A 13,733-nucleotide genomic window follows, 5' to 3' on the forward strand; every position below is an offset into this window, starting at 1 on the left:
TAAGAATAAATGGCTTACAGACACAAATAGATGAAGTTATACAAGAAAAAAACATGATATATTTTTATCTCAAGCTGAGCCACAATCTGGAATATTTGATACAGGAATCAGTTTAAATAACACAAGCAATTTCATTCGCAAAACAAGAAATAATATATCCAGACATATTTACAAAAAATGAATTATTGAAAATAGAAAATAAGAGTAATTTATCAATCTCAGAGATAATTCACTTTGGAACAGTCAAAATTACTTCTAACAACAGAAATATGCTCTTTATATACAAAGTTCCAAGGGAAATAAATAAAATTCAACTTTATAGAATTTTACCTATCAAAAATATGAAAAGAGAGTACAGATTGATTGACAAAAATGGTACACTATGGAATAGTTGTACACCACAGGAAAAATATGAATGTAACCAATATTTACTAGCCCCTAAATGTACTGAGGACGAAGAAATCAATGAAAATATTTATACTGACACATTGATTATTATAAGAAAACCTACAAACATTACAACCATTCAAGGTCAAATTACAATTTTTCCACCTAAAATACTGAAAACAGAAGAAATGTGTATTGAAAACAAGACATTTATCGTACACGAGGCACAATATCAATTTAAAATAATACAATCGAACAAAAACACAACCTATAACAAAATAATCAATGAAAAAGAAATTGAAAGAGAGAAACTAAATTATTTTAAACTTAAAACAGAGAGCCTTCATTTTAAATTTCACATCGTATCATTTAGTTTGACAACCATAATAGTGTGTCTAATCGTCACAATTATTATAATTAAAATAAAATTTGGACGCACAAAAATAGAGACTACTATAAAACTGAAAGATCTAAATACAAAAATTAGACGAATAAGAGGAATAGACGAATGCCAGGAGGATTCGCCAATCTAAATGGGGAGGAGTTAGAACACACACACACACACCTATAGATTACACATTTTTTCATTACGTACCGTTCCAAAAGTGGAAAAAGGGCACAGTGAGACAAAGGCGTGTCCAACAAAAGTCATTGTTCCGGTGACGTAATTCCCGGACAATGCAGCATCCATAAAAGCATCAGCACAAAGCACAACCAATTAGACAAAAGCACAAAGCACGATGAAACTTAATGAGTCATGACTCAGACACACACACATGCGTGAAAACAAGAAGTAGAGAGGAAATAGATAGGCCTAAGAAATAGAAATAAATGGGAACCAAATGTTAAATGTAGTTCGTTTGTTCCTATATACAATTAAAGCTAGATAATTCAATTTGATGTTTGGAAATATGTAAAATGTTATGTGTATTTTTTTTGTCGTGATCCGTCTTCCGCTTAGCGGAATTTGAATGATAGATTTTCGCAATTCCATTGGGTTACGCTCTCTGGTGGGGAATAGCGACCTGACCTGTGATGATTCATTCAGGCACGGGTGAGATCTACCGTTTTCTTTGAGGCTTAATGAAGTTTGATGAGGCTTCAGTTGGGTTTTGATTTCTAGTTAGGGTATCGTAGCCTGGCTGGAACGATCCGTACTTCCATTACGGAAGTAGTCGTACTAGAACTCGCCCTCATAAGGGAGTCTCAACCGGGCATATCGAACTTGGCGGGCAGTCTCCTTCGGGAGTGGCGCTTAAGCTGCGCGCTTTTAAAGGATCGGCTACAGTATATCACACACATACATCTTTAGATTTGTATTTACAAATTATAATGTACCGAATATCAATATAACGCTATATATATATATGTTTGATTAAAGCAAAAAAGCGTGGATATTGGCGGAAGTTCGTCAATGGTTTGTCAAGGGAGACCGCTATGAGCACTCTTTGGAATACGGCTAGGAAAATGCGTGGCTGGAACCATACAAACGAAAGTGAGGAATACTCTGACCGTTGGATTTTTAACTTTGCAAGGAAGGTTTGTCCCGACACCGTTCCTGCACAAAACGTTGTACGCGACATTCCACTTCAAAGCGATTATGAGAATTTTTCGATGGTGGAATTCTCAATTGCCCTTCTCTCATGTAACAATTCAGCTCCGGGGTCGGACAAGATTAAATTCAACTTGTTGAAGAATCTTCCCGACTTGGCAAAACAGCGTTTGCTGAACTTGTTCAACAAGTTTCTGGAGCTGAATATTGTCCCGCATGACTGGAGACAAGTGAGAGTGATAGCCATACGGAAACCCAACAAGCCGGCTAGCGATCACAACTCGTATAGGCCGATTTCAATGTTATCCTGTATTCGTAAATTGTTAGAGAAAATGATTCTACTTCGTTTGGACAAGTGGGTCGAAACGAACAATTTGCTGTCAAATACGCAGTTTGGCTTCCGCCGAGGTAAAGGGACAAATGATTGTCTCGCGCTGCTATCTTCCGAAATCCAAATCGCATTTGCTCGCAATGAACAAATGGCTTCCGTTTTTCTCGATATCAAAGGGGCATTTGATTCAGTTTCCATGGAAATTCTCTCAGAGAAGCTTCATAATCGTGGACTTTCACCAATTCTCAATAATTTCCTGTACAATTTACTGTCAGAAAAGCACATGATTTTCTCTCATGGCAGCTCGAAATCTTCTCGTTACAGTTTTATGGGCCTACCACAAGGCTCCTGCCTAAGCCCCCTCTTGTACAGTTTTTACGTCAATGATATGGATGATTGTCTAACTAGAGACTGCACGTTGAGACAACTTGCAGACGATGGAGTTATTTCCATCACGGGTACTAATCCCGTCGTTCTGCAAAAGTCGTTGCAAGATACCCTGAACAATCTGTTCACGTGGGCCCTCAAGCTGGGTATCGAATTCTCTATGGAGAAAACTGAAATGGTCGTTTTTTCTAGGAAGCACGAACCCGCACAATTCCAGCTTCACCTATCCGGCAAAACGATCCAACACTCTATGTTTTTCAAATACCTGGGTGTATATTTTGATTCTAAGTGTACCTGGGGGAGACACATTGCGTATTTGAAACAGAAATGCCAGCAAAGAATCAATTTTCTCCAAACAATTACCGGAACATGGTGGGGTGCCCATCCAGGAGACCTCATTCAGTTGTACAAAACAACGATATTATCAGTGTTAGAATATGGCAGTTTTTGCTTCCGATCAGCTGCCAGGATTCATATTCTCAAGCTGGAGAGAATACAATATCGTTGCTTGCGTATAGCCATGGGGTGTTTGCATTCGACACATACGACAAATCTCGAAGTTTTGGCAGGAGTACCGATATGCGATATGGTGCGATATATTACGCATTAGGGATCATTGAAACATTGCCCATCGACCACTATTTTATATTTTCAGACAGTCTCAGCTCAATAGAGGCAATCCGCTCAATGAAAGTTGATAAATGCTCATCTTATTTCCTAACAAGAATAAGACAACTATTGAGTGTTTTGGTCGAAAAATTATTCAAGATTACCTTAGCATGGGTTCCCACTCATTGCTCGATACCGGGGAATGAGAAAGCGGACTCGCTAGCTAAGGTGGGCGCTTCAGAAGGCACACTTTTTGAAAGGCAAATTGCTTATAATGAATTTTTCCACATTCCTCGTCAGAATACGCTCGTAAGTTGGCAGCGCATGTGGAGTGAAGATGAGTTCGGTCGTTGGTTACACACGATTATCCCTAAGGTCTCGACGAGTGCATGGTTCAAGGGATTGAATGTAGGTCGTGATTTCATTCGCGTGATATCTCGGCTTATGTCCAATCACTACAACCTAAACGCGCATCTCTATCGCATTGGGCTCGCAGCAAACAATCTTTGTGATTGTGGCGATGGCTACCACGACATCGAGCATGTTGTCTGGTCGTGTATCCGGTTCCATGCTGCTCGCTCTCAGCTCTCTAGAGCACTGAGAGCACAAGGCAGACAATCGGATATCCCCGTCCGGGATATCTTAGGTAGCCGTGATCCTGATCTTCTGCTTCATCTATACCTGTTCCTCAGAAACGCCGATGTCAACGTTTAATGATGTTTCCTTCGTTGTGTCCCCGTTTCATATCCCTCCTATCCGATCGATAAACTTTTACTTAGTCGCGGCAATACATACACACACTCTTTACAGATACACGGGCCAAAGGTTGTGCAGTCCACCGATCATTCAACAAGAGCCAAAGGTTGTACCGCTTATGACAACTCTACACGAGCTGATGATTGCGCCGGCTAGTGACCATTCTATCCTGGATTCCTCGAGTCGAGAAAGACGCACCACGCTAGATATGGGGTACAGACTAGGGGGGCGTTGCTGATTAATGGTCAGCTGCGTCCCAATAGCAGGTATCCCGTGTCGGGCACACGTACAGAGCATCGAAGACTGCAACATACCAATTATGAGAACACTTGTAATACTAACCTCGAGCCAACCGCGAGTAATCGGTTACATATTACTAACATAGTTGTAAGCAAACATTGTAGAAAAATTGAACTCCCGGCCCCGTTAGGCTGACGCCATATGAGCCTTAATAAAAATATATATTTTGGATAAAAAAAAAATCAATATAACGCCACCCTACGGTAGAACGATCGCTAACCATGGGTGCGCGAAGAAATAAATTGAACAATAAAATCAGTTGAAAACGGCCACTCATGAAGTCTGGTTTGAATACTAGATAATTAACTTCTGCCGTGTTCTTCATCAATCTCTGTCCCTTGGTTGTCTCGCAGAACAATAATCGATTTTGGAAATAACTTCTTGAAATTTGACATATGAGGCCTTCATTCGGTGTAGTGACTCAGCGTAGTGTGTGCTTCGCTTATGTTTAGACAATTGTACGACCACTCTAGAAGCCAGATCCAGGAAGTAAATGACCCATTCCAACGTGACGTGACAACGTTTTGACTCACTAAAAACAGTTTTTTTTTTCGTTTTTATGTATAAATCATACGATATCCAAATAGTAAACGATATTAAAATAAAATTGAGAAAATATCCTGCAAGAATCTTCAGTTGGAGAGTATTTTACAGATGAATTTGCTTATGTTGGGCTATCAGCCCAATACTTTTGTGACGTGACAACACCTGTCTTTTTGCAGATTCCGACTTTTGAACATTAATGCTGTATTTTCAGTTCCGTTTCAAAACATACAAATAAACTTTGTTCTATGATTTGTCAACAAAATATGCACGTGGATTCCTTTTTATTCAGTTTTCCAAAAAACTCACAAGAACATTGCAAAAATTGGCATGCATTTCATGACGTGACAACGCGCTCTGTGCGAAGAAACAGTCTCCACGAAGCGTTGCCACGTCACACAATCAATAAGTTGTATTAAATAAGAATTTCATCGAATTGTGGCAAGCTCTTTACTATTTTTCATGTTTTTATTACTCTGAATACTTCTCACTTTCCTCTGATATCTTCCCTTCGCCTTTCAAAGGTCCATCCTATAGGGGAACGTGGTCCCAATGCGACCGGTGATCCTACCCCATCTTTGTATCTCAGGAACGGTACTTCCTACCAAATTGTGTCAAATAGTGTCAAATGAAAGATGTCATAACGCTGACAATTTGATAATATGGTGACTTTTTTGTGGCTTTCTTTATTCTAGCGTTTTAGTCCATTTTGCGTTTTCATTGCTTTTAAAACAGAGAACAATATTTTTGTATGCAAAATGAGTTCAATGTTCGTTTAGATTGCGAAACATTACAAAATAAGGCAATTTTATTTGCTTATGGTATGTTCATCAAAATAAGCTGTATAAATAGAATCTACCTGTTACCTGTAGTACAGGGCATTCCGTTATTTGGGAAAAGTCGGGGTGGTCCTGAACCGACCCCCGGGTTTTAACACCGTGATTGTATATACGGTCATTCTGACGCTTTTCATCAATGTCTCACACAAGCCTGGTTCATCAAGTGGGGTTCTCTACCGGGGAAACGCATCTGATTTTGTTACCATATACTTTTGATAAACTCTTCGTTTGCATCCGTGTGCCTGTGTGCTTTAACTGTGACTTTGACATTGACGTTCATTTTGATCGTTGACCGTTGACCATCAGCACTTTCCGGAAAGATGGCCATGGATCCATCATCGAAGTTACCTTTTGCAGTATATGCATAATGATCACCAGGCGATCCGGTATAAAATCGGTGAACGAAATCACGTGATAGTATGAAGGACAACAAGCTGTGAGCGGAAGTGAAAGACGAATACGTTCGACATGGACCTTTTCGTTGAAGCACTTCGTCTAGATAGCAGAGTTTCAGACTGGAGCATAGAAAAGTAGACAGCTCTACTGGTGAGAGCATGAGAAGTCATCAAAACAAAAGCGGAGGGGTGACCGACACTACGCGGTAGTAAAGATCGACGCGTGCAATGCGTTTACTAGCGCTAACTGGGACGCCGTTGCCGAGTCCCTGCACCGTATGAAGGTTCCAGGGTACCTGTAGGAAGCTATTTCCAGAAGTGCATTCTAGTCTACGAGACGAGCAGAGGGCAGGTACCGATAAATATATCGGTCGGAGTACCACAAGATTCTAATCGGTACACGCCTCGACGGGTTAACGGATACTGGCATAGTTATAATGGCACGAAAAAAGAAAGAAAAAAAGAAATAATAACAGGTGAAGTGCATGAGCACAGCATGGGTCTTCAATGGTTTTGTTATTGAGTTTATTTGTATGATTTATATTCTCGTTGTCATGGTCAGTGTCCAGTCTTTACCTGGTTTGCCTGGATCACTATGGTCTCACCATTTTAAGATATCGGCTTTAATTCTGCGCAGGGAATTCTCATATGTTTCTTCGTCTGGTTGTGTACCACTGAAGAGTTGGGAATGACACCTCTTTTGATATTATCGCTCGTTACTAGAATGCCACTTAAGCATTCGGGATAATATAATGGAGGAGCTTAAGTTGCAAATATTTGGCTTTTCTCTGTTTTTTTCATTTGTGCCATTGCACGCACTGTGCTGAGCATACATTGTGCGTGCTCTTAGTACCTTCACCGAGTACATCAATCTGAAGCAAAAAATGTAGGCTCCAACGCGACATACTAACGTGCATAAAAGATTGAAGCATACAGGGAAAGCATCCAGAACATAGAGTAATAAGGTCTTGATGTCCTCTTCCAAACCTACATTCCGCCTAAGAAATTAATATAAAGAATTACAGGGTTTTTTTCGACATTTAATATATTTCATTATCCAAGTTTCACAAGAAGACTTACCTGTTATGGGAGGTAGTGTAGTTGGACAATTTTGTTCGTCAGAACCATCTTCGCAGTCACGGACGTTATCACACAATTTCAATTTAGATATGCACTTGTCTTGGTCACAGCTAAATTCATCATCCCGGCAGTCTGTAAATAGGTGAATCAGGAAAGGAAAAATAGTCAATTCATGACAATACAGTCAATCATTCATCACGGGTTATGGAAAATCTGTTTTTAGTAGGCAAGTAGTATGCGATGCAATGAGATGAAAACCACCACAATCGGACAACTTGTTTTGGTGAACGCAGTTCCCAATACCGACAGTGAGACGGTGAACTTCAAAAACGTTTTACGGGTATTACGCAACCGTTCAAATAGTCGATAAGCAGATATATAAAAAAGCATTTGTATGAAATTAAGCAATAAATGTTAGCCAAAAAAGAAACAAAAGACACACAGTAAAAATCGATGCTTAAACCCACTAGCAGAACAATTAATTTCGTCTTCCCCATTGGGGCAGTCCCGGTGTCCATCACACTTTTGCACCTCGCAGATGAGAACGTTACTGGTTTCGCACCGGAATTTATCGTCGCCACGGCATTTGTCCTCGGTATTTGGCACTTCGTGTGTTGATCTTTCTGTTGGTGCTTCGGTTTCTGTCACTGGCTTTTCTTCGACATCATTTCTGTCCGTTGGTTCACCTATATCGTTCTCATCCTCCGCCAGGTTATCATCGTCTGAATTATTCAAACTGGACAACGTGTAGGCACGCTCAGTGACAAATGACTTTTCGGTAAACGTTTCGAGTGGTTTGTCAGGACCTGCATCATGATAGTCTGGACAGAAAAAAATGTCATTTAATGCTTGGATCTTTGAGGCCACGGAAAGCGTCAAGCTTATTCAATTTTAGTACGCGTATGACATGTCGCTTTGTTAGGGTGCTTTGAATATGAAGTGAACAAAATGAACGACGTTGTGGGACAAGAAATGTTATATACCTGCATCGCCATAATCTTCGTCTGTTGCACCTAAAAATGCCAATAGTTTAAACAACAACGAACATTTTGTTTTTAAATAATACGAAGATTGAGATAATAAAGTATGGATAAAAAATGATACGTGACAAATCGACCAATAAAACAACAAATCACTTTATGTGGGGTTAAAATCTAACAATTTGCTTTTTTGCACCAGATGTCACTACTTTATAGTACATTGTCATTTATCAATTGAACATGATAAAAAGTAGTGTAGCGCGCATCTTTTTTTTTACATCATGAAAAGTTTTGTAAATTGTCGGAAAACAGGATTATTTTTCTTGTAAAGAAACTGCAGCTGAAAGTTTTTGCTTGTTTATGACCCCCAAAAACATTGAGATTCATTAAAAAAAACAGGGAAATTGTGTTCCACATAATTTGAAACTGAGAGACGTCAAAATGGTATGGAACTCTTATTGGTGACAATACGTGACGACAGCCCAATGTGTCAATAATTATGTGGAGAGGAGATCGCAAGCTGAACCCAATCACGTCTGGGTAATGGTTTGTCTCTAGTGGGATCAGAAGAGTGTCTCCCGTTATGAGCTGCTAGAGTCACAGTAAATCGAGGGAATTTTTTTTCGTTAACGAGCGCTGACCGAAAAACTATAGCAAACAGGGTGGACTCGGTTATTTCCTTTTTCCAAATTCATTTCACTGTATATAATCGAGTCAAAAAAATAAGATTTTAAAATTTGTAATTTGTACATATTTTTTTTTGTTTTTTGAATGTAAAAGAAGAATTTAATTTTTGATTCATCGTTGAGTCTCGAATCGTATTTTCTAGGCATTTCACTGAACCCGAATCAAGAGCCTTTGTACAAAATCACTAAAAAGTAGTCACATATCGTGAATCATCCGAAAACAAACAATTTTTTTATATTTACTTATTTGGTAACTGTCAGTACAGTGATCAGCGTTTTTCCAACGAAAAGCTAAACGTCAGTTCCTAGGGACCAACACGGAGCTCAACGTGTTAAAGTCAAAAAATACCTTTCTTACATAAAAAAAAATCCGAATTCTCTCAGGAGGAAATAGAGGATCATATTTTATAAAAAAAACATCCTTTTTCTACGTATATGTACGGATTTCAACAATGATAGAGTTATTTGACTTATTTATTGTTTCGGGCTCTATATGCCTTACACTGGCTCTACTTTGAAAAGGACGCAGATCAATTATGTTGCTTCCATTTGAAAGATAAGAGAATTTATTACAGGATATAGTTGTGGAACATCTGCAAAATAAAGCTCTCTAACTGCCCTACAATTTATCATTTGACACCCTACTTCTATCTTTCTTATTTTCCCTGTAATATAATTTTAAACAATTCCTTGTGATACTCCCATTGGAATCATCAAAAATCACGATTATTGGATTTAAATAACATTTTGGAAGTGAAAAACTTCAAAGTTAGTTGTTTTTAATGTGTTATTATTAATTTTATCCCAAACATTCTTAATAAACATGATTGTTTCTATCAACCAAATTAAAGCCCTCTAAAGGCTCTACAATTTGTCCTTTGACACCATACTTCTATCTTCCTTATCTATCTCTATCCCTGCAATATCACGATCCTTCCATTAAATTCATCCAAAATCGCTATTTTTACTCCACTGTATTTATAACAGCCGAAAACAAATTGATTATTGAAATATATAATGAATCAGTATGTAATCGAGTCCGACCTTTTATAGATTTTCAGGTGGAATGAACAAACTTTCAAAATTAAAAATTATGAATTAAAATTAAGTTTTGCGAATTTAATTAGTATTCTATGTGAAAGATAACCACTTTTTTCCGCAAGTGGTGAAAAAATGTTATACGAAACTTGTGTCTGAAGATAATTTTATATTATAATAGTAGGTTTTAGTGGGAATGACGAACAATTTAGAGAAAACAGGTGAATTTGATGAAATAAATGAAAAATTGACAAATTAAATGACACACTGTACTTTTGTCATCACTGATACTGGCTAATAATATACGAAGCATTATAAACAGTTTTACTGACATTGTATTGCAGCGCAGATCTCGCCCCTGCATACTACAACTTATTATAATCGATGCAGGGCTGTTTCTCTGGGATATGCTCTACTTTAGAAACCATAATCCGTTCACGGCCAAAAAAAAATTAAATATTGTAAGTAAACTTCGGTATGAAATACTTGAAAACAAAAGCTTCTCTATTCTCCCAAAATTGGAGGTTCACAAGCTCATAAGCCATTGATATTAAAATAACGGATGGCAACTAAAAATTTAGAATTTTGGCCGCGATTCGCTATAACGACGGTACGGTGTCGACATCTGGATACGACATTAGTTTGCATGAGGCAAACTATTCTCTATCAGATAAGTCGGCCGCAAAGCAGTTTTAAATTGCTAAAATTTGTATCAATTTTTGGCGTTATTTAATTACTTGAAGTACGTTGTACTGACCCTAATAAATAATAAATAATATTATTTTTAATAAATTTTCAGATATTCTTATTCATAATATAAAATTATCTATAGATACAATTTTTGCAGGCAAACGTGATTGTCATGTACATGGAGTACTTATTTGATTTGAGAAAATAATTTTCATTCATAATTTTTATTTTTAAAGTGTGTTCATTTCTTCTGCAAAACCATATTGTCACGCTCACTCCCTCAATTCGTAATACGAAGCTCAATGCCATCAACGCGAATGCTCAACAATATACTAGCGCCAGAGAGCAATGGGAGTGTGTATGTGTTAGCCCTCTCTCTCTCTTTCTCTCTCTCTCTCTCTCTCTCTCCTCTTTCTGCTAGTATTTTTTGTTTTGTTTATGCTTGCTCAGTTTTGCTCAAAATACTAGAGATGGGCAAAACAGTTCACTTTGATGAACGGTTCACTCATTAACCTTTCATCTAAGTGAACTAGTTTTTTGACGTAGGACTACGTCTTTCATTTCTATACCGGGGTGTAAAATCAAAGTTTCGAAAACGAAAGCGTTACGCCGGAGACCGAGATTTTGAGCGTTAATAGCTCCAAAACAACTGAACGAAATGGTACGATAAACACTTCATTCGAAAGATAAAATGTCTACGCGTTATATACTTGTTACTTTTTGATCCAAAAACTTGTTTCAATAGTCTTAAAATTGCTTTCAAAACAGGTTATTGAAATCACCAATCGGTATATAAGCGAGCGGCGCTCGGAAATCCACTCAGTTCTAATTGAACAGCGATTGGAGCATGTTGTCGCTGTTGCGGTGAAGCTCTTTATTTATCATGAAAGCGCGGATGAACGGTGTCACCAAGAGCCTGTTTGTGCACCCTAGGCCAGAAGGGAATCTATCAGGAGGAGAGTGATGCCACAAACGGTTCCCTGGGAAGACATCGCTACACACACATACACGCGCGGCTATTAACAGGTGGTTATCGAGTTGGCATTAACCACTGGTGGGCTTCCAGTATCGAGGAAAATGTGGAAATATCTAATCGTTACTGAAAATAATCTGCCAGTTCCTCTGGGAATTGTCAAAATATATTCATGTGAAAGAGTTTAATTGAATGTTTTCTATCCATGTAACACTGTGACCAAATACATTTGGTTTTGTGGTTTTTCAATCAATCGCAATTAACAGGATAGCTTCAGAAGATTATTCTTCCCCATCAGTAGGATATTTCCGTATCCAATATTGTATGCGCCCGCAATCGATTATTGCTCATTCGCCGAAAGTTCCGAGCTCAGAGAGTTCATTCCCCTCTAGTTTGCCTTCCAAATTGCCATCGTAAACCACACCTTCTCTCGATTCAATCACATACAAAAAGCATACTTAAGCGATATTCTGGTGGTGAGACACATTCATTTTTCGTGAGGACATCGACAAGACAACATCGTTGCCTAACGTGCTGGAGGAGGTGGACGGCGAAGGATCGACACATACACGCGCAGAACTCTTTCCGTTAGGATGCCATTCAGCATCGAGAAAGTTCCGGAAAGATCTAATCATTGCTGGAAAATAATCTGCCAGTTCCTTTGGGAATTTTCAAAATATATTCATGTGAAAGAGTTTAATTGAATGTTTTCTATCCATGTAACACTGTGACCGAATATATTTCAATCAAGTGCTATTAACAGGTGGTTATCGAGTTGGCATTAACCACTGGTGGGCTTCCAGTATCGAGGAAAATGTGAAAATATCTAATCGTTCCTGAATATAATCTGCCAGTTCCTTTGGGAATTTTCAAAATATATTCATGTGAAAGAGTTTAATTGAATGTTTTCTATCCATGTAACACTGTGACCAAATACATTTGGTTTTGTGGTTTTTCAATCAATTGCAATTAACAGGATAGCTTCAGAAGATTATTCTTCCCCATCAGTAGGATATTTCCGTATCCAATATTGTATGCGCCCGCAATCGATTATTGCTCATTCGCCGAAAGTTCCGAGCTCAGAGAGTTCATTCCCCTCTAGTTTGCCTTCCAAATTGCCATCGTAAACCACACCTTCTCTCGATTCAATCACACACAAAAAGCATACTTAAGCGATATTCTGGTGGTGAGACACATTCATTTTTCGTGAGGACATCGACAAGACAACATCGTTGCTGAGGATGCTGGACGGCGAAGGGTCGAGATCTGCCCTGAAACGCAAGCAGTTTGTTTGAAACTGTGAGGGAGCACAGAGAAACCGATCCTTCAGGAGAAGAGAAGGTGACCATCGAAGCAGCCGCTACACACACATACACGCACGGAATTCTTTCCGTTTAGATGCCATTCAGCATCGAGAATGATCCGGAAAATAATCGGCCAGTTCCTCTGGGAATTTAAAAATACATTCATGTGAAAGAGTTTATTTTAATGTTTTCTATCCATGTAACACTGTGACCAAATATGTTTCAATCAAGTGCTATTAACAGGTGATTATCGAATTAGCATTAACCACTGATGGACTGCCAGTATCGAGGAAAATTTGGAAATATCTAATCGTTGCTGGAAAATAATCTGCCAGTTCCCCTTGGAATTGAAAATTACATTCAAGCGAAAGAGTTTATTTTAATGTTTTCTATCCATAAAATATCCATATAATACATTTGGGTTTGTGATTTGTCAATCAAGTACAGTTAGTAGGAAAGCTTCTGAAGATTATTCTTCAGAACAAGGTTTTTCGTATCCTATATTGGATGCATAAAACCTTGTGCCTCCAACGTAACGCTCTCGTTTTCGAAGTCCCCCAAATATTCATTTATTCATTCATTCAGAATGGATTTAGATTCAACTTCAAACAAATGATCTCTAAATCAACGATAGTCCTACGTCACCCTTGCGGTTATACCATAGATATAACCCACTTCCTGTTTTTTAACCGTTCTTTCGCTCTTTCGTTCAGTGGTATTAAGAACAACATAGAATGTTAGCTGTAACCCAACATCAATAGACAGCTATTAATTAATATCGTTGGATTGGACAGTGTACGCATGGGATTTATATTTTTGAAATTTAGTGGGGAAAGATAGGCTGCTTCTTCTTTAAAAGTCGCAAACTGTATGTGAAAATATG

At 38.3% G+C, this 13,733-nt stretch overlaps 1 protein-coding gene across 1 annotated transcript in view; it reads right to left on the minus strand.

Annotated features, from left to right (window-relative positions):
- Positions 1 to 5,980: 5,980 nt before the first annotated feature.
- LOC129773824 (basement membrane-specific heparan sulfate proteoglycan core protein-like) overlaps positions 5,981 to 13,733 on the minus strand; it is a 69,512-nt gene continuing 61,759 nt past the window's right edge. Inside the window, exons 6-9 of the mRNA XM_055777477.1 lie at positions 8,163 to 8,192; positions 7,647 to 8,000; positions 7,180 to 7,311; positions 5,981 to 6,138 (exon numbers count right to left, since the gene is read on the minus strand). Of these exons, the coding sequence (XP_055633452.1) occupies positions 5,981 to 6,138; positions 7,180 to 7,311; positions 7,647 to 8,000; positions 8,163 to 8,192 (674 nt within the window). The remainder of the gene's footprint in view (positions 6,139 to 7,179; positions 7,312 to 7,646; positions 8,001 to 8,162; positions 8,193 to 13,733) is intronic.

Source organism: Toxorhynchites rutilus, chromosome 3 (genome assembly GCF_029784135.1).
Source record: "Toxorhynchites rutilus septentrionalis strain SRP chromosome 3, ASM2978413v1, whole genome shotgun sequence".
Taxonomy (NCBI): domain Eukaryota; kingdom Metazoa; phylum Arthropoda; class Insecta; order Diptera; family Culicidae; genus Toxorhynchites; species Toxorhynchites rutilus.